The sequence below is a fragment of the Miscanthus floridulus genome, chromosome 19, assembly GCF_019320115.1.
Source record: "Miscanthus floridulus cultivar M001 chromosome 19, ASM1932011v1, whole genome shotgun sequence".
NCBI classification, from domain to species: Eukaryota; Viridiplantae; Streptophyta; class Magnoliopsida; order Poales; family Poaceae; genus Miscanthus; species Miscanthus floridulus.
Window position 1 is genome coordinate 117908357 of NC_089598.1, and position 25966 is coordinate 117934322.

At 43.6% G+C, this 25966-nt stretch overlaps 1 protein-coding gene across 1 annotated transcript; it reads left to right on the forward strand.

Moving 5' to 3' along the window:
- Positions 1 to 19742: 19742 nt before the first annotated feature.
- On the forward strand, positions 19743 to 22812 carry LOC136528836 (thioredoxin O, mitochondrial-like). The gene is made up of 7 exons (XM_066521831.1): positions 19743 to 19954; positions 20055 to 20120; positions 20292 to 20342; positions 20434 to 20513; positions 22037 to 22081; positions 22200 to 22294; positions 22535 to 22812. The coding sequence occupies exons 1-7, from the start codon at positions 19768 to 19770 to the stop codon at positions 22542 to 22544; spliced, it is 534 nt and encodes a 177-aa protein (XP_066377928.1). The 5' UTR covers positions 19743 to 19767; the 3' UTR covers positions 22545 to 22812.
- Positions 22813 to 25966: the final 3154 nt, after the last annotated feature.

Consider the following 25966-nt stretch of genomic DNA (forward strand, 5'->3'; position numbering starts at 1 on the left):
ACTTCTATGCTACACAAGCAAGAAGGTAATTAGCAAGCTACACAAGCTATCTAATTACAAGAGCAACAACACAAGCTTAAAGTATATGAATGTAAACGCAAGCTTGTGTAACGGGGATGCAAACCAACGGGAAGAACAAGGTTGACATGATGATTTTTCTCCCGAGGTTCACGTGTTTGCCAATACGCTAGTCCCCGTTGTGTCGACCGCTCACTTGGTGGTTCGGCAGCTAATTAGCATCACCCGCTAAGCCCGCACATCGGGCGCCGCAAGAACCTACCCCTTGAGTGAGGGTAGCTCAATGACACGCTTTACTAGAGTTGCTCTTCGCGGCTCCCGCGGGGCAAGCACAATGCCCCTCACAAGCACTTCTCCGGAGCACCGCACAAGCTTCTTGCGGGCTTCCACGGAGACCACCACCAAGCCATCTAGGAGGTGGCAACCTCCAAGAGTAACAAGCACCACCGGCTTGCAACTCGATCACCTAGTGCCACTCGATGCAACCTCACGATGCAATCGCACTAGAATCGCTCACTCACACAATCGAATGATCACTATCAAGTATATGTGTGATAGAGGGCTCTCAAGCATGAACACAAAGTCCCCCAAGGTGCTCCACACCAGCCATGGCCGAAGGCCACTTCTATTTATTGCCCCAAGGGCTAAACTAGCCGTTACCCCTTCACTGGGCAACGGTCGGGCCGACCGGACGCTCCGGTCGAGTTGACCGGACGCTGGACCTCAACGTCCGGTCGCTCGCAGACAACCACGTGTCCCGATTCCAACGGTCATTTGACTTGATCAGACGCAGCAGCACTCAACTGACCGGACGCTGAACCCCCAGCGTCCGGTCGTTTCTAGTAAGCTCCCGAGCATGACCGGACGCGTCCGGTCGAACGCGATCGGACGCAGCCAGCGTCCGGTCACACTACAGTTACTGCGTCACCATACATCAGCCTGACCGGACATAGCCTTCCAGCGTTCGGTCACTCTCCAGCTACTGCTACACTCCACGTCAGTGCGACCGGACGCAGCCTGCCAGCGTCCGGTGCATTCAGATCCAGCGTCCGGTCAGTTGACCGACGCCAGCATCTTCTCCATTCTCTTCACCCTTGCTCAAGTGTGCTAACCACAAGAATTTGCATCTGGCGCAATAGAAAATAGGCATTCCATTTTCCCGAAAGCACCGAATCCCGCCGAGCTTGTGAGGCGGGAGGGAGAGAGGGACCCAAACCCATCTCACCCCTACAAACACCACCTCCTTTGTAAATGTGCCAACACCACCAAGTGTACACCACCATGTGTATGTGTGTTAGCATTTTCACAATCATTTCCCAAAGGATGTTAGCCACTCAACTTGCCACGCCACTCGATCCTAGCGACAATGCAAAGTTAGATCACTCGAGTGGCACTAGATGACCGATATACAAACAAGTTTGCCCCTCTTGATAGTACGGCCATCTATCCTAAACCCGGTTATAAACTTCTCTACACACCTATGACCGGTGAAATGAAATGCCCTAGGTTATACCTTTGCCTTGCGCATTCCATTCCATCTCCTCCAATGTTGATGCAACACATGCACCAACACGATCAACAATGATATGATCCACTTCATATCATCATATGATCATATTGGTTCATTGATCTTGACTCTACTTGCTCTTCGCTGTTGCCATCGTCCATCGGCGCCAAGTCTTGCTCAAGCTTCACCGCCACGCGGTCCATCACTCCAAAGCCTTCGACTTGCCCTTCACGCTTGCAACCGGTCTATCAAGCCAAGTCTTGTCTTGATCTTCTCCACCTTGATCACATGACTCAATGTCATGTCTCATGTGCATTTAAGCTCCTTCATCATCACATGTGTGAGCTTTGCAACATCTCCAAGCCATTTTCACCTTCATGGCATATGTTGCTCACACACATGTACCTGTGGACTAATCACCTGTGTATCTCACATAAACATAATTAGTCCACCTAGGTTGTCACTCAATTACCAAAACCAAACAAGGACCTTTCACTAAGCCAAAGAGATATTTTGAGTGTGGACAAGAAGGCCACTTTGCCCATGAGTGTCAAACTCCACCACCACAATCATTGCCCAAGCATGCTAGACCCTTTGCCTTCAATGCTCACTACATGTTTAGAAATGATTTGACTGGAAAAATGAAAGTCATGTTCTTAGGTCCACCCAACAAGAATAGGCCTAAGCAAATTTGGGTTGCAAAGTCACTTGTTGAGAAAGTCAAGGGCCCTCATCAAGTTTGGGTCCCTAAACAACAAGCTTGATCTCTTATGTGTAGGTGAACTACAAGACCGGTGGAAGTCATTAGGTTATTGATAGTGGTTGCACTCAACACATGACCGGTGATCCTTGTATGTTCACCTCACTAGATAAAGAAGTAGATGGTCAAGAAAGGATTACATTTGGTGATAATTCAAAGGGCAAAGTTCAAGGATTGGGCAAAGTTGCAATATCAAATGATCATTCAATATTAAATATGCTATATGTTGCTTCATTGAGTTTCAACTTGCTATCTGTTGGTCAATTATGTGATCTTGGATTTCAATGTTTGTTTAATGAGAAGGAAGTGGTTGTGTCAAAGAAATATGATGGCCAAGTTATATTCAAGGGTTTTAGATATAACAACCTATAGCTAGTGGATTTCACCTCCAAAGATGCAAACTTAAAGACATGCTCATTCACCAAAACATCACTTGGGTGGCTATGGTATAGAAGACTTGCACATGCTGGGATGAGCTCACTCAAGAAGCTAATGAAGAATGAATTGCTAAAAGGTTTGAAGAATGTGAAATTTGAGAAAGACAAGCTTTGTAGTGCATGTCAAGCCAGCAAGCAAGTTGCAAACACTCATCCAACTAAAGTTTACATGTCAACAATAAGAGTGCTAGAGCTTCTTTATATGGATCTATTTGGACCAACAACTTATAAGAGCTTGGGAGGCAATCTCTATTGTCTTGTGATAGTTGATGATTACTCTAGATATACTTGGGTGTTCTTCCTTCATGACAAGACCAAAGTGGCTGCATGCTTCAAGAAGTTTGCCAAAAGAGCACAAAATGAATTTAAAGTGAAGCTTAAAAAGATAAGAAGTGATAATGAAAAAAAATTGACAACACAAACATTGAAGCATATTGTGATGAAGTAGGGATTAAGCATGATGTCTCTGCAACATATACTCCTCAACAAAATGGTGTAGTAGAGAGAAAGAACTGGACACTTATCACTCTTGCAAGAACAATGCTTGATGAGTACAATACACTCGAAGCTCTATGGGTGGAAGCTATCAACACTGCATGTTATGCATCCAATCTCCTATTTCTTTAAAAGTTTCTTGACAAGACCCCTTATGAGTTGCTCAATGGGAAAAACCCAGATGTATCATTCTTCTGGGTGTTTGGTTGCAAATGCCACATCGACAAGAAGTGGCAACACCTAGGAAAGTTTCAAAGACATTGTGATATTGGTTTTCTTGTTGGTTACTCATCAAAGTCCAAAGCATATCGAGTATTTAATCATGCCACTGGCTTAGTTGAAGAAACATATGATGTGGAATTTGATGAATCTAATAGCTCCCAAGGAGCACATAAGAATCTTAATGATGTAGGTGATGAACCATTGAGGGAGGCCATGAAGAACATTCTGGTTGAAGACATCAAGCCCAAAGATTGATCCACCCTCTTCATCAAATGAGCCACAAGATGATGATAAAGATAGAAAAGTAGAAAATAAAGATACTCATGTCTCCCATGATCAAATGGTGGCACAAGCTCAAGATGTTGATACTCCACAACCTCCCTCTCAAGTGGTTGATAGAAGAAATTCACCCCTACTACAAGCACATCCACAAGATCTCGTTATAGGGAGTCCTTCAAAGGGTGTAATGACTCACTCTCAAAAACTTGCTTCATTTATTGAGCATCACTCATTTGTTTCTTGCATTGAGCCTACAAATGTAGAAGAAGCTCTTCAAGATCCGGATTGGATAAATGCCATGCATGAAGAGTTGAACAACTTCACCCGAAATGAAGTTTAGACACTTAAAGAGCGACCCCAAGATGCAAGAGTCATTGAAACAAAGTGGATGTTCTACAACAAATAAGATGATCAAGGCATCGTTGTTAGGAATAAGGCCAAGGCTAGTTGCGAAAGGGTTCTCCCAAGTTGAAGGGTTGAATTTTGGAGAGACCTTTGCACCGGTTGCAAAACTTGAAGCCATTCTTATCCTTCTTGCATATGCATCCCATCATGAAATGAAATTATATCAAATGGATATTAAAAGTGCATTTTTAAATGGTTTCATAAATGAACTAGTCTATGTTGATCAATCTCCCGGGTTTGAAGACCCTAGATATCCTAATCATATCTCTAGGTTGTCTAAGGTGCTATATGGGGCTTAAGCAAGCCCCAAGAGCTTGGTATGAGCGCCTTTGGGATTTCCTCATTGAGAAGGGCTTCACCATTGGGAAGATCGATACCACACTATTCACCAAAAAACTTGATGGAGAGATCTTCATTTGTCAAGTATATGTTGATGATATCATATTTGGCTCATCAAATGAAGACTATTACAAAGAATTTGGTGAATTGATGTTAAAGGAGTTTGAGATATTTATGATTGGAGAGCTTACATTCTTTCTTGGTTTTCAAGTCAAGCAAATAAGAGAGGGGATTTTCATCTCTCAAGAAAAATATACCAATGACCTTCTCATGAGGTTCAAAATGGATGAATGTAAGCCAATCAAGACACCAATACCATCTAATGGACATCTTGACCTAGATAAGGAAGGTAAATCGGTTGATCAAACTTTCTACCATTCTATTATTGGTAGTTTATTATATTTGACCGCATCTAGGCCTAACATCATGTTTAGTGTATGTATGTGTGTTAGATTTCAAGCTAATCCTAAGGAGGCTCACATGGTTGTCGTTAAAAGAATCCTTAGGTACCTTAGGCACACACCAAGCATTAGTCTTTGGTATTCCAAAGGAGCTAGATTCTAACTAGTTAGCTATTCCAATTCGGATTATGCCGGTTGCAAAATTGATAGAAAAAGCACATCCAGAGGGTGCCATTTGCTTGGTACATCACTAGTATCTTGGATCTCTAAGAAGCAAAATAGTGTGGCTTTGTCTACCGCCGAGACGGAATACATTGGCGCTGATGCTTCTTGTGCACAAATTCTTTACATGAAGCAAACTTTGCTAGACTATGGTGTAGTTCTGGAAAATGTACCTCTTTTATGTGACAATGAAAGCGCGGTGAAGCTTGCTAATAATTTGGTTCAACACTCTCGCACCAAGTACATAGATATCCGCCATCATTTTCTTAGAGATCATATTGCTAAAAATGATATATCACTAGAAGGTGTAAGGACTGAGAATCAATTGGCGGATATCTTCACTAAACCGCTAGATAAGGCTACATTTTGACGGTTGAGGAATGAGCTCAATGTGCTTGACTTTAGTAACTTTACTAAAAATGAGCTTGTGTTGACCCTTGCATTGCATTGTAATGTAAAACATGTTTAATTTTTTAGTAATGCACTTAGGGCTTGTCTAACATAGTTAAGATAACCGCCAAAAAGCCTGTGAAGAAGCTTAACCTTGGATAAAATTTGACAAGCAACTAGACTTATCTTTTGAGCACCCATTGTGTTTGTCCACAAATAGGGAGAGCATTTAAAGCTCCTATTGGTCATAAAACCCTCTTGTGTGGTCACATGGTGCTCCTCGCCCCTTTTATTACATATTTTATTAAAAAGAATTATAGCCTAAGGAAAAATACTTTGAAATTTTTGAGGGCTTGGAAGAGGTCTCTCACATCAGTCCTAATTGGTGTTTATTTGTGTCTTGTTGCAGTTGGGACTTGATTGGGAAAAGACAACGTGAAGGAACTTTGAAGATTTGTTGAAAATGGTGATCGGACGCTGAACAGTGTTCCTCCAGCATCGGGTGTGATGATGACCCTACGTCTGATCTAACAAAGAAGAAGATGTCAGGATCGATCACTTAGTTGTGCGTCCGATCATGAGGCACCAGACACGTCCGGTTGTGACTTGAGGGGTTTTGGACCTCTCTGTTGTCGACCGGACTCCAGGTGGCAGCATCCGGTCGTTGCCAGCAGTGCATCTGGTCAATTGAATCCGAGTGGATCTAAAATTCCTTTCTTCTCTATCACGTGGGGGCCACCATAAATAGTTTTCCTTTCTTCACCTCGTTCATACCCTGCTCATCGCACCATAGTGCCCTAACCCGCCTCCATTGTGCCACCATCCTAACTGCTGTCATCGATCCTCCGTGCCCCCGTGCTACTCTACTCTGCCACGCCTGCCCCTACCTCGCGCAGCCGAGCTATGCTGTGCCACCACCGCACCGTGCCCACGCCATAGTGTCTCCGCTGCCATGCCTATGCCCCTCTGCTACCACGCCTGTGCCTATGCCTTCACTCGCTACCACACCCGTGCCTACGCTTCCACTGCCTGCATCGCATCGCCGCATCCCCACCATCGCGTAGCCCCCGCTGCCTGCGTCATGCCACTGCGCCACCGCACGTGTCTCGCCTACGCCGATGGTTTCTCGCACCATGTGTTCTCAGCCATCGCACTACTTCGTGTCATCAAACTCTATCCCTAGGCGTAACCTTGCTGATCCCAAGTGGTGCCTCGTGATCCTCTCCTTTGCTTGTCGGTCGCCGGATCGTCGGATTTCATTAGGTAGCAAGCTATCGATTTCAATTTCTCATCTACTGCTTGTTTCTTAGGGTTTCTCACCTCTAGATGAATATAGTGATTATTTATATTTCCTATCTATTCCATAGTGCAATGAGTCGGTGCTCATGTGGTTTATTTGACAGTGGCAGTTTTACTTAGGGCCAAGCCCGCGAGTACGGATTGAGGCCAAGCCACTTGAGTGTCAGTGGTTCGTGTTAGCTTTAGAGATGGCATGTTGCAAGAATGTCAGGGGTGGTCCCGGTGATGAGGATCTAAGGCCTCTGCCTCGCCTAACTGCTCAGCAAAAAGGAAAGGTGAAAATGACTACAAAGAAGAAGCACGAGAGAGATGATGTTGAGGTAGAGAGAGCAGCAGCAGTGGTAGCCGCCGTAGAGCATGTAGAGAGAGGTGGATCTAGAGATGGCATTCGCCTAGGCGATCAGTTGTCATTAGCTCAGAGGGCCACTGTTGAGAGGATTGAGGCTAGTTTTGGTAGTCCACCCAGGATTATCATGCTTGGAGGACGGTGTGTCTCTTTAGAGGACACTCTAAAGGTCCCTCATCTAGATGAGAGTTAGACTCAGGGAGTGACTGAGCAGTAGACATAGTTGGCAGAGTAGACAGAAGATGCTCAGTAGGGAGAGTAGGTTGAGGAGGCAAAGCAGGCAGCACAACCATAGCTTCGACACTCTAGTCACACATGCACTCAGGTGTCACCGAGGCCTCAGACACAGAGGTGGGGCTCTCGTCCACCTCCCAGACCACGAGGTCTGCCTCCGGTGGTTCACCTTGACCTGAGGGTAGCCATAGCTAGACAGGTGCAACAGCTACGATTCGTATAGTTTGAGGATTGGTTTCCACCGAGGTGGCATGAGCATGCCTCAGAGCACTTCTACACTGTGTTGCAGGAGGACTTCTATAGTGCATATCTCAATAGTGGTGTTGCTTTTAGATCTCAATAGGTCTACTCCATAGAGTCTCATGTTGCAGCTATAGGCGAGCAGATCCATCCTCACCTTTCTTATCTGCTAGGCTTGACAGATATTCTTGGATGGACTGGTTGCTATGTTCCATCATGGGTTCATAAGTTATACTCCTCTCTATGGATTGACTCGAGGCATAGGTTTATTCACTTTGCATTCAGAGGCTGTGACTATAGGCTCTAGAGCTTGAGGGTTAGAGAGATACTGATAATTCCAGAGTCACCTATTTGGCTTCATGAGGTATGCTATGGACAGATAGAGCCTCCGAGACGCCCTCATGGTGGACTTGTGCCACCTACAGATCTTGTTAGACCGTGCTTCATAGAGCCGTTTAGCGAGGGGTCGAGCAGGACACCATGTGACCTTACACCTATAGCTCGGCTCCTTGATGCTATTAGGAGGAGGACTCTACTTCTGAGGATGGGCTACCACGAGGGCTTGACTCAAGTTCAGCTGTGGCTAGTGCATTATCTGGTGTCTCAGACTGTCTTTGATATTTGGGATGTGATGCTTTCAGAGATGGAGGACACACTAGCAGAGGGCTTCAGAGGTCACCGCCAACTGCCTTATGCTCATTGGATCACTTTCCTACTCCGTAAGGTAGTTACACACAAGTCTCTAGAGATAATGGTAGAGTGGACAGGTGCTACCACTGAGTTTCCATAGTATGACATGAGCCAGATGCTATGTCATAGTCTTACAAGGACACCTCGCCAGCCGAGTCATCGCCCAGAGGTACCAGAGACAACAGCTCAGTAGGATGAGATCATCAAGGGCATTGCAGTGATAGAAGAGGAGGAGCTTAATGCACAGTAGGAGGATGAGGTTGAGAGCTACCCGAGTGACAGCTCAGATGATGACTATCTGTCGATTCTACAGATGGCTCCTTGACCACATGATAGAGAGGCCAGTGGCTCTAGCTCAGCTCCACCACAACCACCGCAGACTGACCCAGCACTTCTAGCTATACTTGAGCGGATGAGACAGGACCAGGCATGCTAGGCATAGGAAACCGCAGCTGCACTTGATCAGGTTTCGGCATGATAGGATGAGTTTCAGCGGTAGTAGCAGGCCATGCAGCAGCAATAGCTTATGATTCAACAACAGTTACTTGGCTTCATGTAGCATGTATTCACTGCTATTGGGGTTGCTCCTCAGTAGTCTACACTTTAGATAGGCCAGCCTACCACCACCACTCCAATGACTCTAGTTGTATGGCCCAGTGAGCTTTAGAGTCAGGGGCTACCAGCTACTCAGTTTGCTTCACCTACAAAGCAGGTGTCCTAGTGGTTTGCTTCACCAGTAACTGTGCAGGGTCCGCACTTTACTCCTATTGTTACAGGCTTCACTCCGACTCAAACTTCTTCGGTGTTAGTGATGGACACCCCAATCTATAGGAGTCTCAATGCTATTTTCAGTGAGCTTATAGGGCAGCCTACACCTCCAGTGTTTTGAGTTCTTGTTCCTACCACAGCTACTCCTATTATCAGGACTACCGAGATGATTCTGTCATCAGTTGCATCATCCGAGCCTCCTTAGACAGTCACTCCTACATTTGAGGCTTCAGAGACAGCGTTAGAGGTAGATGTGGCTCCACCTCCTATAATGACATCTCTAGAGTCATAGGCCACGCTAGTTACTAAGCAAACCTTGATTGCTTCACCTTCACTTCTAGCTATAGAGGGTCAGACCGCTCAGAGTTCAGGGTCAGAGGATGATGCAGCTCAGTTTTACATCTCTCATAGCACCTCAGCGCCCGACTCGACTCCTCCTGTCCCACCGTCCAACCCTTAGATTTTGGTGCTTGACGCCAAAAGGGGAGAGGGAGCGAGTATGTTAGATCTAGGGGAGTGTGTGAGATGGTCTCGATTCGATTCTTTTGGTTTTTTGTGTGATTCTTTTGGTCTTTTGTGTGTGATACTTAGTGCATTCATGTTTACTTTCATGCATTGTATTATATACATGTGATGATGGTGAGACTTATGTGACATGTATGCTCTCTCTCTCTCTCTCTGTATATATATATATATATATATATATATATATATATATATATATATATATATATGTGTGTGTGTGTGTGTGTGTGTGTGTGTGTGTGTGTGTGTCATGTCACTTCGTTATGCTCATTTTCTTTGCTTCCGTGTTTTACTCTGATTCAAATGAGCTTTACTTCATGTACTCATGCTTAATTCATATCTTTTGAGTACACCATGTTGGCTTGGGTCATATAAGCATGTCTAACTCCTTTGTTCTTATTGTCAAAAGCTTATATGAACCAAGCATGTTAAAAACCTCACTCATCTCTTTTACATACTCGAGGTTGTGTTGTCATCAATCACTAAAAAGGGGCAGATTGAAAGCATCTAGGCCCCTAGCTCGGTTTCGATGATTAATGACAACACGAGATTACTATGACTAACGTGTATTTTGCAGAGGTAATTTAAGTTAGGTCATGGTAATGGCAATTGATTGGGCAATTATGGTTTTCATGCCCCCATCAATGGAGTTCATTTTGATTTTTGAAGGATGGATGACAAGGTTAAGGACGGCTAGTTCTAAGTGTCATTTAGAGTTGAAGAGACACTTAGAGTAGTTTAGGACTTTATTTTTCCTTTGGCCGTACTATTAAGGGGGGTATGGACCAGTAGCTTGACCTAGGTGAGTCTAGTGGGTTAGATATGGTGCACACTTATCAAACCTAGCACTAGATAGCTCAGGAATAGCCCTAAGATCAATTGGAGTTAACTTCATTCACATAGGATTTTGAGTTGGAAGTGAACGGAGGGTCAAATGATAGACCGAATGTTGGTTTGGTTGTGACCGAACGCTAGAGGGTGAGTCTAGTCAGTTCATTTGATCAACTACAGTCGTTTGGTACTAATCGGACGCTAAGTGGAGGAGCACTGGATGCTAGGGTGCCTGCCTTCGGTCCACTCCAGAGAGGTTCTAAGAGGTTTTTTCTTGACCAGACACGTCCGATGGGTGCTCATCGGACGCTGGTCAGAGTCCGGTCAGAGCTTAACGGCTCTCTCTAACATAGTGGCGGGTACAACTGATCGGAGCACCCGGTCATCCTGACTAGAGCATCCGGTCAGCCCGCAGAGGGATGACTCAACCTCCAAACATTATGTTTTGAATGAGGGGTTATAAATACTTACTCCACTCATCCATGGGAGGTCTCTTGCCCATTTGTTCAGCTGAGAAACACCTTTGGAGTGCAAGGGAGAGCAAGAGCTTAGTGGGGTGATTGAGATTTAATAATCCAAGATTGAGGACCTCATTAGTGCATAGGGAGTAGCAAGTGTGCATCCACCTTACTCATTAGGCTTGTCTTGGTCAAGTGAGAGTTTGTGCTTGTTACTCTTGGTGATCGCCATCACCTAGATGGCTCGGTGGTGATTGGGAACTTAGTGATCATCCGGTGGAGCGTGTGGAGTTTCACCACGACAGAGTTTCAAAGAATCAACCCATAGAGAGCACTTGATCTTTACGTGGATCAAGGGGAAGCTACACCCTTGCGTGGGTGCTCTAATGAGGACTAGTGGGGAGTGGCGACTCTCGGATACCTTGAGAAAACATTGTTGTGTTCCTTTTTCTCTCTTTACTTTGAGAATTTATATTTGAGCAATTCATTTCATGTCTTTATATTCCTAGAATTGCAATGCTAGAGTAGGATTGGAACCTATGGTGCAAAACTTTTGTACGGGAGAACAATAGAAACACATTTTAGACATAAGAGGTGAAATGGGCTAAGTGTAGGGCTTAATTATTGCAAAAAAATAGAATTAGCCCAATTCACCCTCCTCTTGGGCATCTTGATCCTTTCACAGACAACCCAATTTGAGATTTTAGACGATTCATGGACGCTATGATCGGACCCAAATGTTTGGATCCTTTGTCTCATTGGGCAAGATATGAGCCACAATTGATGAAAAAACTGAGGACAATTCCAAAGTCCATGGTTACCAACTAGCTGACAAAGAAACCACACACTCTGCAACCTTCATGAGCTCAGCCTCCACACAAGTCATCATCAAGCCAAACAAGAAAGTGTGAGAAACCAACACTTGTCACCATCGTAGCACATGGGTGGCTTACCAATTTTAGGTCCTTTACCAACTCCCTCTCCATGTGATCTCATGCAATTGTCCAGCACAAGGTCAAGGCAAACTTGCATGCCCTTACCACATATTAGAGTCAGAAAAAGGTGAAAATGTGTGGTCTTCCGAGTTGCTAGCCGAACACAATGAGAAACTCACATGCAAAGGAGCAACTATCACTTCAAAAGTCATACACGATTGCAATGTTCCATAAAGCACACAAGCAGTGTTTTGCAACACCATTGAATTAACAAAGCATGATATTATTACTTGTAGCATTTCAGCAAGCTAGATTTCATATAAAAGAAGTACCTTATATGTACAGGGAGAAACATTGGTTGTTTCTTAGCTTTTGGTGCCATTACATTGGCATCTTCTGTTAGATTGATCTCCACCCGGCTCGGTCCAACGACCGAGTCGGACCCTGACTCGTGCCTTGATCGAGGGCGCCCAACCATTCTCCTAGCTGGTGGGCCCCCATCATGCAGTGCTATGAATAGGAGGTGGGGGCTGGGGCTCACGACAGGAGGTTCACCATGGCCGCTAGTTCCCACCAACATCCTAACCCTAGTCCGATCGATGCATGCTATGAGCGATGGGAAGCTCCACCGCTTTCGCCGCGTGCCACTGGACCACGCCTCCACTACGCCATCGACACTGCCGCCGGACTCTACCGCTACCCTACACCAACACCCACATCATCAAAACCTTGGCCATGGCTTCCTCCTCCGATCAAGCCCATCAATGGTGTGCCTCTCTACATCCCTCTCTCTCCCTCTAGTTCTGTCTCTAGGACGAACTACTTGTTTATCCCAAATAGAAGAGAAAAACCCCACTGATCTATGCCTAGATGATCCTAGAATTTTATCGATGGTATCGGAGCTATTTCTCCTAGTGTGTAGATCGAGTCTGGGGTAGAAAAGTGAAAAGAAATTAGAAGAAAAATAAAGATTTTTGAGTTTTCCCAAACCCTAACCCTAGATCATAAGAATGGAGAGGAGGAAGGGACCTACCTGGGTTCTTTCCCCGACATCGCGACCGCTGTCGTGCGGGAAGAAAGTGCCGACCGAGCCACCGGCTCTCCGGCACTCTGTCGTGCCATGTGCACAGGCACACGGGCTCAGGGCACCGACGCAAGGCCACTCAACGGTGGAGTGCTCTACCAATCGGGGGCCCGTGCTCCACCAAGGGGGCCCGCGGTAGCGTCGTATCCTCCATCGGCTACCATGCGCGGGCGTTGCTCTGTCGTCTTTGGGCGCCACCGACGAGAGAGGGTCGCGGGAGAGAAAGAGGAATGAGGCTAGGGTAGGGGGAGGCCGGCTGGGAGGGGGCGTTTTTTGTTCTCCCGATCGGTGCGCATGGCCGTCGGATCATCATCGATAGCTGGCAGAGCTCTGGCCGCCTTTAGGCCCAGGCTAGAAGGAGAATTCTCAACCCAGGCACAGGTTGTGGCCTAGGCGCGGGGGAGCGGGCACGTGCCGCGCGAACAGGTCGTTGGGCCGAGATTCGCCGTTGGGCCACCGTGTTTCGCTGGGCTGTGCACTGCTATTACGGAATGGGCCATGGACTATGTTCCCTAAGCCGGGCCAAAATAAACAGTAAACGCTGATTTTAAGTTTTATCCTTTTTAGAACCACATTTTGATGAATTTGTTTTGATGTTTTATCTCTACTCAAATTTAAACCAATGGAATAATTTGTTTAGAGAGTAGATAAGTACACAATGATGCTTCTGAATAAGCATTATTTCAAGAATTTTTTCATGTTTCCGCTGCAAAGAAGGTGATGATTATCTTCTAATTAAATTCGAACCAACAGGAGGATTTAATTTAAAGAACAGTTATATTTATTCAGTAAATTATAATTATGTTTATCCTCTAATTAAATTAGAACCAACGGGAAAATTTAAATTATAGGAGTAGTCCAATTTATTTAAAGTTAAATTATGATATTATTATTTTCTGACCAACGTTGATGATAACAATATTGTAAGTTGATTAATGAGTTTTTCCATACATTAATTCTATTTCTGTCCAATGGTGATATAGAATTAATGTAGAAAAATATTGTATTTATGATATTGCTATTTTTCTGATGAAAGTTGATGATAGCAAAGTTGATGATAGCAATATTATAATTTTATTTATGAGTTTGAGTTTGAAGTTTAAATCTCTGATAAATTTTACACTAACATGGTCAATTTTTTAGAGAGTAGATAAGGACCAAGAAATACTCATGAACTAATAGAATGTATTTTATTCTCATGTTTCCAACGCAATGATATTGATTATCTTTTAATTAAATTAGAACCAATGGGAGAATTTAATTTTGAAGAGTAGTTATATGTCTTTCAAGTTAATTTATGAGTTTTATGCATTAATTCTATATTTTGCCCAACGGTGATGTAGAATTAATACAGAAGCATCTTGTATGTTTTAATTTTAACCAACGCGATCACTCGGCGGCATGCCAACGGGCTGCAATGCTAGGCTATGTGAATGAAAAGGCTTGAGTTAAGCCAGTTTTGGACTGTTTTTTGTTAGTTTATTAATTTTCTGATTAAATTGGAATCAATGGGATGATTTAATTAGAAAATAAAGTATAAGTGAATGTTTTAGTCGTCATGGCTAAGTTTTCGTTACATTAAATTGTTTATATTTTTCTATCATTATGATAATAGTTGCAATAAGTAACATACATGTCTAATTTGATCAACGTTGGATTAATCATGCGTGTTTGTATATAGATTTATCCCGCATAGCGAGAGAAGTTGGGGTAGCTCTTATGCTATCCTAGTATTGACCATGGCACAATAAAAAAGCACCGTCATGGTCAATACTAACCAAAGGATAAGAAAAATGTGCAAGCATGACTTGTAAAAGTATTGTTAATAAAAGATCTCGTTGAGTTCTTGAAGTGGAATAAGGAAAGTGTACTCCTATATGAATCAAGAAATAACATTATTTGCATGACATAATTATATGAATGAAGTAAGTCATAAGTGTCTTCTCGTTCATATGTTTTCCAAATAGTTCTCAAAATTATGGCAGTAAAGGTTATGCCATATTTCGAGAGAGAGGATTGTGAGAGCAATTAAGAGTGAGATAAAGATCAATTAAGAAAGATATTCTTCATTAAGAGTGAGATAAAGATCAATTAAGAAGGATACTCTTCATTAAGAGTGAGATAAAGATCAATTAAGAAAGATACTCTTCATTGAGAGAGAGATAAAGATTAATTAAGATGAATGTGACCGTCGAAGAAGTACAACAGTCACAACAATGATACCCCTAACAATGGTACCCCCTAAGCAGAAAATAGCTAAATTCCTACACTTTTAAAGTTCCGATAGGAAGATAGCGTAGTCAGCTAGAATTCATACTGGACCAGCCTCAAAGTTATTAAGGCAGTGCTTAAAGCGCCATATAAGGTTTTAATAGATTAAACCCAAATAAGAAATTTAAAGATACACTATCTTTATAGAAGATGGGATAATCTAGGGGAGCATGGTATATAGAGGTATGTAGAGACAAAAGATTTGAAGAGAAGAGAGACTGTGTGTCCACTCCAGTGATTCAAGAGCAACAAATTTCTCAATACCTATTGATATTGTATGACTTACACAACACATGTTGTTAGCTCTTTGGAAAAGATGAATAATGTAAACAAGGATCTTGTGATACAGGAGCCTGTAGAATTAATTGTCTCTTGGCAATGAAGAGCAACAACAACCCATATGAAAGTGCTAGTAGCTGAGGCCCCAGAAGATCTCAAAAAATTAGTAAACCTATTTTTTCTGATGACTATGAAGTCTATGTTAGTGAAGAAATTCAAATGAAAGGTGACCCCACCTCATTTGAAGAAGTCAAGAGAAGCGTTTAGTCGTCTAAATGGCAAGAAGTTATGGAAGCTGAAATGAATTCGATGAATACCAACGATGTTTGGAACTTAGAAGAAATTCCTAATGGAGCCAAAACAATAGGTTGTGAATGGGTCTATAAGACAAAATGTGAATCTAAAGGGAATGTGGAAAAATATAAAGCACGACTTATAGCAAAAGGCTTTACGCAAAGAGAATGAATAGATTACAATGAGAGTTTTTCTCCAGTCTCATGTAAGGATTCTTTTAGAATCATAATGGCGTTAGTGGCACATTACGATTTAGAGTTACATTAGATAGATGTAAAGACGGCATTCCTTAATGGGGATTTGTATGAAAAAATGTTTACATGGCACAACCCAAAGGTTTTGTTGTGGAAGAAAGAGAATGTATGAGATGTCGCCTGTAGAAATCCATTTATAGGTTAAAAGAAGTCTCTAGACAGTAGTATTTGAAGTTGATGAAACAATAAGGAAGTTTGGGTTTAAAGAGAATGAGCAGGACAATAGCGCTTATGCAAAAGTTCAAGAATGGAAAATTCATTTTCCACATCCTATGTATAGATGACATCCTACTCACTAGTAGTGATGTTAATCTGCCATTGGAGAAGAAGACATTCTTGTTCTCAAGTTTCAATATGAATGGTCTTGGTGAAGGGTCATTGGTTCTAGGAATTGAAATTCACCGAGATAGAAGAAAATAGGTATTAGGCCTATAGCATAGGCATATCTAGAAAAGATTCTAAAGTAATAAAGTATGCATGCGAGTAAACCTACGCTTGCTCCTATAGTCAAGGGTAATTGATTTGGGAACTTTTAGTGTTCTAGGAACCAATATGAGATCGATCAAATGAACATGATTCCATATGCTTCACCTGTTAGAAGCTTAATGAGTGTACAAGTAAGAACTTACCCTAATGTAGCTCACGTATCCGGGATGTTTTGGCAGAAGTCCAGTCCAGATATAGATCACTGGAATGAAGTTAAGAATATCTTGCAATTTTGTGAAGTATTGTAGGCCTCATGTTGAGTAAGATAGAACAAGTACTCTCAAATAGTTGTGGGTACAAATGTTAAACTTTAGCGAGATGTGTAGTGAAATTCATAGTATTAGCTAACACTCATAGTTGGAGTTTTATTGTGGAAAAGCTCCAAAGAAACTGTTGTGGTATCATCAATGATGCATATCCATAGCATATCTTGTCATGAGGCTTTAGGAACAGGCAAAAGGTGATTAAGAGAATTTGTACCCGGATTTAACAATGGTAGACAACAACAATAACCATTTAAAGTAGTTAACTCCTATGATAATAGGTCAAGTGTGCTGCCAAACACATTGATATTAAGTTATATGTTGTAAAGGAGAAAATCCAGAATCATTTTGAAAACATTGAGCATATAAGTACCGAGCAAGTACTTATGGATCCGCTTATCAAAGGCTAACCACCCAGTGCGTTTAGAGAATACACAATCGACATGGGTTTACGGGAAAGCCTATGATTTCTAGATACTAGGGGCCTAGTTGAGAATCTATTTCAAAACAGAGAGGTGTATTGTCGTTGTTAATCTAACGGTACTAATTATTATGACGAGGCATGCTCTATGCACTAATCTGTGATGGAATGGGAAAAAATAAAGTGAAATAAGTTTAAGTCATAAAGTGAGATCAAGGGGGAGAATGTTAGATTGATCTCCAACCGGCTCGGTCCAACGACTGAGTCGGACCTTGACTCGTGCCCTGATCGGGGGCGCCCAGCCGTTCTCCTAGTTGGTGGGCCCCCGTCGCACAGCACTATGAATAGGAGATGGGTGCTGGGGCTCGAGACAAGAGGTTCACCGTGGCCGCCAGTTCTCGGCGACATCCTAACCCTAGTCCGATCGAGAGAGCACGCTGTGAGCGACGGGAAGCTCCACCGCTTTCACCGCCGCCACTGGACCGCGCCTCCACTGCGCCTTCGACACTGCCGCCGGACTCCACTGCTACCCTACATCAACACCCGCATCATCAACACCTACGTCATGGCTTCCTCCTCCGATCAAACCCACCGATGGTCTGCCTCTCTACATCCCTCTCTCTCCCTCTAGTTCTCTCTCTAGGACGAACTACTTGTTTATCCCGAATAAAAGAGAAAGACCCCACTAATCTACGCCTAGATGATCCTAGAAATCTATCATCTTCATCTTCGTTGAACTACAAGACATCAACATGGGAATGGCTTCTGCTCTGAGTTCCTTCAACAAGAAAAGCACTTTGCTGATGCTTACTGCACTGGTGAAGATAATAGGCAGGATTCCAGCTTCGTGGGGGAGACATGCATGGAGTATTGGAAGAGAAGATCCAAGGAGAGCTGTTCATGCTCTCAAGGCTGGGACAGCTCTCACACTGGTTCCCTCTTGTACATACTCCAACCTTTCTTCAAAGGAATTGGGAAGAATGCAACGTGGGTTGTCATGACTGTAGTTGTCATTCTTGAATTCACTGCAGGTAATTCACATTGATGGACCAAAGTATATATAAACTGCTGGTAGCATTTATTCCTTCTATTTCCATATATATGTAGTATTCTTGCACCTAATAATAAGTTATTACTATACTTATTACTGATCAACAGGAGCAACCATATGCAAAGGGCTGAATATAGGGCTGGGAACAGTGTTGGCAGGCTCTCTAGCACTTCTCATTGAGTTTGTAGCAACTGGAACCGGGAAGGTTTTGCGTGCTTTCATCGTGGGAGCTTCGGTGTTTATAATAGGTGTGCTGTAAATCAAATCAATTGTCACATGTCATAAGCAACTCGATGGATGATAAGCAATACTCACTGCTGCTTTTTATTTCCTGTGGATAGGATTTGCTGCCACATATGTTAGATTCTTCCCAACATATTTCATTCTTGATGAGAATTTCTCTCCCCAGATTCATTCCTGATCACGTCATGCATGTAGTAGTAGATAATATATAATTTTGTCCCTGCAGCTTCTTGAGAAGAAATCCACGTCCATTCCTCAAGCCTAGCAGCGTGCTGCGCCTCCATTGTCTACTATAAATCCTCGTGATGAATACCACTCCAAATATGCATGGCACTCCTATCTGATCTGGCTCTTCAAGATGCAAAACCTCACACAAGCATGCACGTTTGACCTGCTGGTAAAAATAATCTGGCCACCTGATGATCTCCACCATTGATATGCATCCTGCGCCACGCATCAACCAAGCCTGCTTCTAACCTGTCAAAACTCTTAAGCAATATGTGTTTCTACGGCTGATTGACATGACTACTATTAGTTAAAGTAATTTGGCTGATCAAATAAACTAACTTGCCAAATTACATTGTCAACAAGTCTGAATGTGAAATGGTTGTTTTTTAGTCAGTCAGTGTGAATATGAATCGAAGTCTGAACTGCTGCTTTTAGCCAGATACTGTGAACATGAATCAAATTGTGAACTCTCTCTGTATGATAGTGTGTACTATGCACATTATAAAGGGAAGGAGGCGCAGGATTGTGTGAACTCATGCAAAGCTTCCTTTCTGAACAGTACAAAAGGGATGTGGCGTAGAAACTACTGACACCACTTCTATTTCCTATCTCCTATAAAAAATGTCGCATGAACTTGGCCACATGCAACACCATGGTATACATAAATCTATTTATAATTGATCTTAGTTACATACAAAAACATTAAATAGCTTGCAGACAATGAAGTAGACCCTGGGTTGTATGTGTTGTGTTTTTACCTGTCCGTATGATAAATTCGAGGGACTTACAGACGACCCCATCTGTGGACTGTTCATGCCCTTAAGAGTTTGTAAGACAAATTATCTGGTTTAGAACTGTGTAGGAGAAAAGTTGGACTTCAGCAATAGTTTAGGGAGGCTTTTGCTTCCCCTCCCACCGCCCAATTCATTTAGGCCTATAAGCCCAGAAAACTTATTCATAGTTGGGCGGTGGAAGCCGGGCCTTAAACTGTAGTGGAGGCCCAATTGACCAATTGTGGAGGAGTCCGGCGGTGGATTCGGCCTTAACGGCGCCAGGTTTAGGCCACCGCTACCGTGCACTGCACTCCGCAGTATGGCTCGCCGACTGTGCCGTCTCTCTCGCCTCTTTCCCCTCGTCTCCTCCGCCTCCGCCTCCGCCGCCCCGAGGCCTCACCACCTCCCCTTCGCCGTGAACCCCAACCCCGCGCCCCTCGCCCCCTCGTTCTCGGCGTCGCTGCCGCCCGCTTTTCCCGCTCCCCATCGCCTCTTCTCTTCTGCGAGTATTCCTCTCGACGACTCGATCCTTTCGTCTCGCCCATGCCCCGCCTCCTTTTCGCACGGCGCTCGAGGACTGACGGCTGTTTGGGTTGGCTGTTGCAGGTGGTTCCAGCATGGTGGTCGTCGGCTCCGCGGACTCCTTCAACAGCATCCTTTCCAAGGTGCAAGGTACGGCACCGATTTCCTCTTCTCCCATTTCCAAACCCTGCTAGATGCTAGCTCGTCCTTGCCTCCTTTGGTATGTCTGGTGCTGGGTGATGAATTGGGTCATGGTGGTGCGGACGGTTTGTTCGTTCTCTTGTTGTGCCTGACTGGCTGTGATCCCTGTGGATTTTGCAGATGAGAAGCTACCAGCCGTGTTCTACTACACGGCGGTGTGGTGTGGACCATGTGAGTACTGCCTCATTCTGATGCCAGCGTTGCCAAGTATAGGCTTCATTGATTGTGTGTCATAATTTTATTCTGTGATTGTGCCGCATAGGTAGGGCGATGGCACCTTTGGTTTCAAAGCTGAGCAGCCAGTATCCCAAGATACCCGTGTACAAAGTTGACATTGACATGGTAAGTCTGCAAATTTAGATTTTACTGCTACTGTGATATGCTAGAAATTGCCTGTTAAGTATGCACTGTTTGGATTAATATTGGGATCAGGAATATGAGTATCCAAAGTCACAGTTTGCTGCTACTTCATCACCGCCACTTGTTTTCACTATACCAGTTTTAAGATCTCTGCTGTAGAGTTGTAATTGCACACTGGTGTGCTATTGTTTAGGTTACTTAACCTCTAACTATTGGTTCTCACTAACCAATTCCAGCTCAAGAAGAAATGAAGAATACCCACAAGCTTTGTCCATATTAACTCTGTTTCATATTGCCTTTCTAGCATCGCAAATTTAAATTCAGGTGAAATCTGTGCGAAAGTAGATTTTGGTATGTTTGATCAACGTTGTTGCTACATCACTAAAGTTCTTTAGAACCAGGCTGCCTGTTTGTTATGCTATGAAGCATGGATACGGATATGCATATCAGTATTGGGAGGATACAGATACACAGATGTGGCATTTTCCCCAAAATCCTGATAGGCAGTTATGTTTTAGCATTTCTTAAATAAATAAATAACTATGCATAATAAAAATTCTAAAACCAGGAGCAGCCTAGAAGGAAATAAGGAACATTGAAATTGCCACCAGTTTCAGTTTTGCTCTGTTCCAACCTAAGTACAGAACACTTATAAATGTATAAGCCAAACATCTCTATTTTGGGAGTGGAGAATTCGGCCGCTGTTGTTGATGGACATTACATCGAGAGGGAGGGATAGCCGGCCACGGTAGCCATTGCTGCTATTCGGAGCTTGTGGGGAGAGCATGGGGAGATAGGTAAAAGAAGGAAGGGAGATGGTGGAGAGACTCACCGGAGGTTCACCTTGGGCTCCTTGGCTGCCCTGTGGAGCATAGAGTAGATGGCCATTGCACTGAGTGAAGTACACATGGAGCTTGTGGAGCTTGGCTGAGTCTTCGTGGCTCACCGCCGAGAAGTTATACAGCCTGCAACCTGCAGGTGGCGGGTTGCAGCACTCGCGCAGACTGGAGGACGGTGATACATGTGCGTCTCTGGTACATCCATTAGGGCAACAGCAAGGAAGAGATATCGGGAGTCAGAGGTATACTGGGATTGGGCGGTATCGGAAATCAGGGAGCCACGTATCAGAAGTTGTTTTTTATTTTTTATATCCAATACGGTGTGCATATGTATCCACCGCATAACCATAGCGTATCTGTATCAGTTCCGATACGAGATGTGGCCTCCCCCTCAAATATACATAGCTGTTATGTAGATGACAGTTGCTTATTAAGTTTTGAACTAGAACTGTGTCCATAGTGATTGTTTTCACATCAAAATGAATATTTCTTTAATACAATGGATACTGAAGTTCCATTGCTTTCCAGGAGACCAGGACAGAACTCATGCATTATAATGAAATAAACCACATGTTTGAAATTGTCAATTTATTCTTACTTCAGGCCTGTCCTGTTTATATTGTTGATGATGTTTTTTTTGTTTCCTGTCTTTGCTTTGCATTGCAGGAAGGACTGGGAAACAAACTCCGTGGTCTAAATATATGTTCAGTGGTAAAAAAAAATTATCAAACTTTAATTCATGGCATATTAATATTATAATAATTTTGATCTTGCTTGTTGTGCAACCTCCAACAATATGGTGTCATTGATGTATTTGACTCTTCCACAGCCTACATTCCACTTCTATCACAAGGGGCAGAAAATTGGTGAAATTGTGGGTGCTGATGCAAAGAAACTTGAAGTTGTCATGGAAAGCCTCCACAAGTAAATCCTTTGACTAACCTCTCATTTTGTTGGCTGTTGTTTGGGTTCAGTTAAAGATCAAATCAAAATAAACCTAGATAAATTGAGTTTTGTAGCTACAAACAAAGGAAACAAAAAAACTTAGCTGTTCTCGGCATTAGTATGTGATCAACATTCATACACTTGCGTCTAGTGCTTAGCTGTTACCCTTTGTCCCTTTGGCAATGGTCCTTAAACTGAAAAAATACATTGGTTCTGCAGGCAGCAGTAGAAGTTTTAGAGAAGAGCCTCACATCAATGGAATGGTTTCCTTCATCTACCTCGCATGAGAAGGGTTGCACACTTTATGATTTATATTTTCTTATGTCATAGTGTTAATGCCGGTGTTTCATATGAAGACATCATCAGATGCTTGTGATTCGTGCTGGGTTGTTTCAGAGTTTTGGATCTTGAGCATAGGCAACTTCGTCCAAAACTCGGGATGTTTCTCATGAAGTGAAATGTTTTTTTTACAAGGTTGCAGTGAAATGGTTTGAAAATGGGCCTCCATTTGTGCACGGATCTTGCTGGCGTTACGGTGTATATTCCATATATACTCCGCCCTTTGCTCTTTTGCGCCACGTTAGTAGTAGACCATTGCCAAATTAACACCGTCTGATGGGATCGACCCTTTGCTCTCTTGCGCCATGTTTGGTTCTCTCGCCTTCTAAACTCGCCTGTCTCACCCAGCTAAGCTAGCCTTGCCAGGACTGGAGAGTGGATTTGGCTTGCCTGGCTTGGAGCATAGTTATTAGGACCGGACTGGGCATCGAACCAGTGAGGCTATCAGTTCGATGGTTCACTGGTCCAACCGGTTGAACCGTCGGTTCGATTGTTTTGGACCAGATGAATTGAACCACCCACAAATGCTTCGGACCGGTGTAATATAGTGGTATATAATAAATGTTTCTTTTGAAAAAAAAATATAATAAATAATTAGCAACATATATTTGATCACATATACAAATAAGATGATAAAACACGTACTCCAAGATATCGGTGCTTTTTTACCATATAGGTAAAAAATATGTAGAAATAATATATGGAGGACTTACAAATTGGTAAAAAATGACTAGAATAGTAATTCAAATATTCACTATTGGAAAACAATCTCGAATGCTAAAATAGAGTACACCATTGCGAAGAGCTCGTTGAGATAATCAAAATAGGTATATTATTTGTCTAATTTGGAGCTCATTTGAAAAAGTTATAAAATTTCGAAATTTAAAAGACACGTCATCCGACGCCAGCACTACCAAAAAGTCAAAGAGCCAGGAGCAGCCGGCTGCACCACCACACCACGCATGCAACATTAAAATTTCAAAGTGAGCAGCAGCCATGCGGGCCCACCAGTGGCAGGTGCAGGTGCTCCACCAGCTTGGATAGGACCACGCGTCCACGCTGCACAGCAGAACTGCATGCGCCGGATCAAACCGGGGCGGTTCATATGGAACCGGCCGGTTCACCAGTTCTACAAAAAATCGGCCAGTTCAACCAGATTTTGCCGGTTCGATTGCACAAACGGTCTTTTAAGTGAATTAGACCGGCTTGGGCTTTGATTCGGTCTTTTAGCGGTGGAACTGCCGGTCCGGTCCAGTCACAATAACTATGGCTTGGAGATAAAAAAAAAACTTACAACACAATAACCGAAAGCAGTGAGCAAACAAACCAAACAACCCTGTGTTTGCCTAGCCAGGCAAGGCAAGGTCCCTTAATTTGTTGTCCCAAACGGGCCCTTACTTTGCTCCGTAGTATTTATCTTCTACCACCCACCGCCACCACACCTCGTCTCTGATCCAATCCAATTCCCCACATGGCTCCTTCTGATGAAGCTCGACCTTACACCGACGAGGGCCGGACAATGGAAAAGGCTGCCACGCAAAGCTTCTTCCTTGGAATAGCAATGGCGGGATGATATCAACATGCGCCTCACGAGCAGGAGCTATCCCCCTTACCCCAACCCTCTCACCTCACGAGAAGGAGAGCACTTGCACTACCATGGGAAACGCCATCTCAATGGTGGCCAGTGTACTTGGCTTGAGCCTAGCTGGCGCCTGGGTCCTCGGAGTAGCGTCAGGCCATATCTACACCTTCACCGCGAGAATCAAGGGGAGGTTTGACAAAACATATGTGATACTCAACAATTCTATAATCAAATGCATGATGAACAAAAAATCAAAGCTCTCCATTTAGGGGGCTACGATAGCGGTAGGGGGGCTTGAGTCCCCCTCTCACGTTCCCCGCGCCCACCGCTGTATCCGCCCTTGGTTAGCAGTCACTTGACATGACAGTGCTATAGGCTGATAGGTACGGTGGTATATAGGCATCCACACTGTCAGGTTGGGCTAGTCGTTTTCATCTTCAGGCTTATCAGTCTCACTGAGCAGTGCTCACACTTCTACGTGTTGCCTGTTCAGATGGAGGATTCCAAGCCACGAGCGGCATCTCCAAAGTCCAAATAACTACTGGTATAAGACGTGAGCACAGAGACACGTTCATGGCGCAGCACTGGATCTACGTAGACCGTCATATGTAGAGCCCGTTTGGCTCCTAGCCACGCCGCTGGTGCGCCGCCATCAAAGTTGTGGCGTAAAATCTCGACGGCTAAGCTGTGGCAGAAAAATGACTTGCAAATGTTGTGGCAGTCGCAGCTCATTTATACCGTCTGTTCGCTGGTTGGTTTCTGGGTTGGTTTGGACTGACTGGTGCTAATTTGTTGTAAGAAAAAAATATTGTTAGCTGACTGGTTTGGGCTGGCTGAAACTAACGAGCGAACAGGGTGACAAACACCAAACAATACTGGTTCTTTCAGTGCCCGCCATCAGTTGTGGTGTGGCAGGGTGTAGTATGGAACCAAACACGCCTGTACTCCCTTCGTCCATGAGGTTTTCAGGACGCATGAGTGATTATAAGCAAAATTAGATAGTAGCTCTCAGAAACACTAATGAACAGTACTAACACAATGCTAAACAGTACTATATTATATTCTTTAGACAAATTGATTGTTAGGGGTAGGCGTGTCACAAACTCACAGTCACGTAGTGCTGGTAACATAGTCCATTGCCAAATTAACACCATCCGATGCGATCGACCCTTTGCGCTCTCTCTCTCTCTCTTCAGTGTGGGCGGTTGGTTAATCGAAACTGATCGGTTCGATTCTTCAGTTCTTCAGCTAATTCGGTTATTAAGAAGAAGAAACCGATCGGTTACTTTGAAAATACGGAACCAAGGAATTTTAGTTTTGGTTAATTCGGTTCGGTTTTGATTCTAACCGATGGAACCAAAATTTTCATGAACCAAGAAACAACACATTCAATTGCAAATTTCGGCAGCATTTTGCCTAATTTTCATGTAGTCAAAAGGGACAATTTAAACAACAATGCAGCATAAAACAACAGTACAACACATATATGTTATTGTTCTCTCAAATATTCAAGCAAGCCTGCAGTAAAAAAAACAAGAGATCCAACAGCTTAATTCGGTTATTTCAGGTCAATTCGGTTAACCGAGTGCTACAACCGAATTAACCATAATAATTTCGGTTCCTGAGAACCTGAGACCGAATATTTCAATTTCGCTTACTTTGGTTTCGGTTCCGGTTAGTTCGATTCGGTTCTCGATTTTTCGTGCTCAGCCTTACTCTCTCTGTACCGA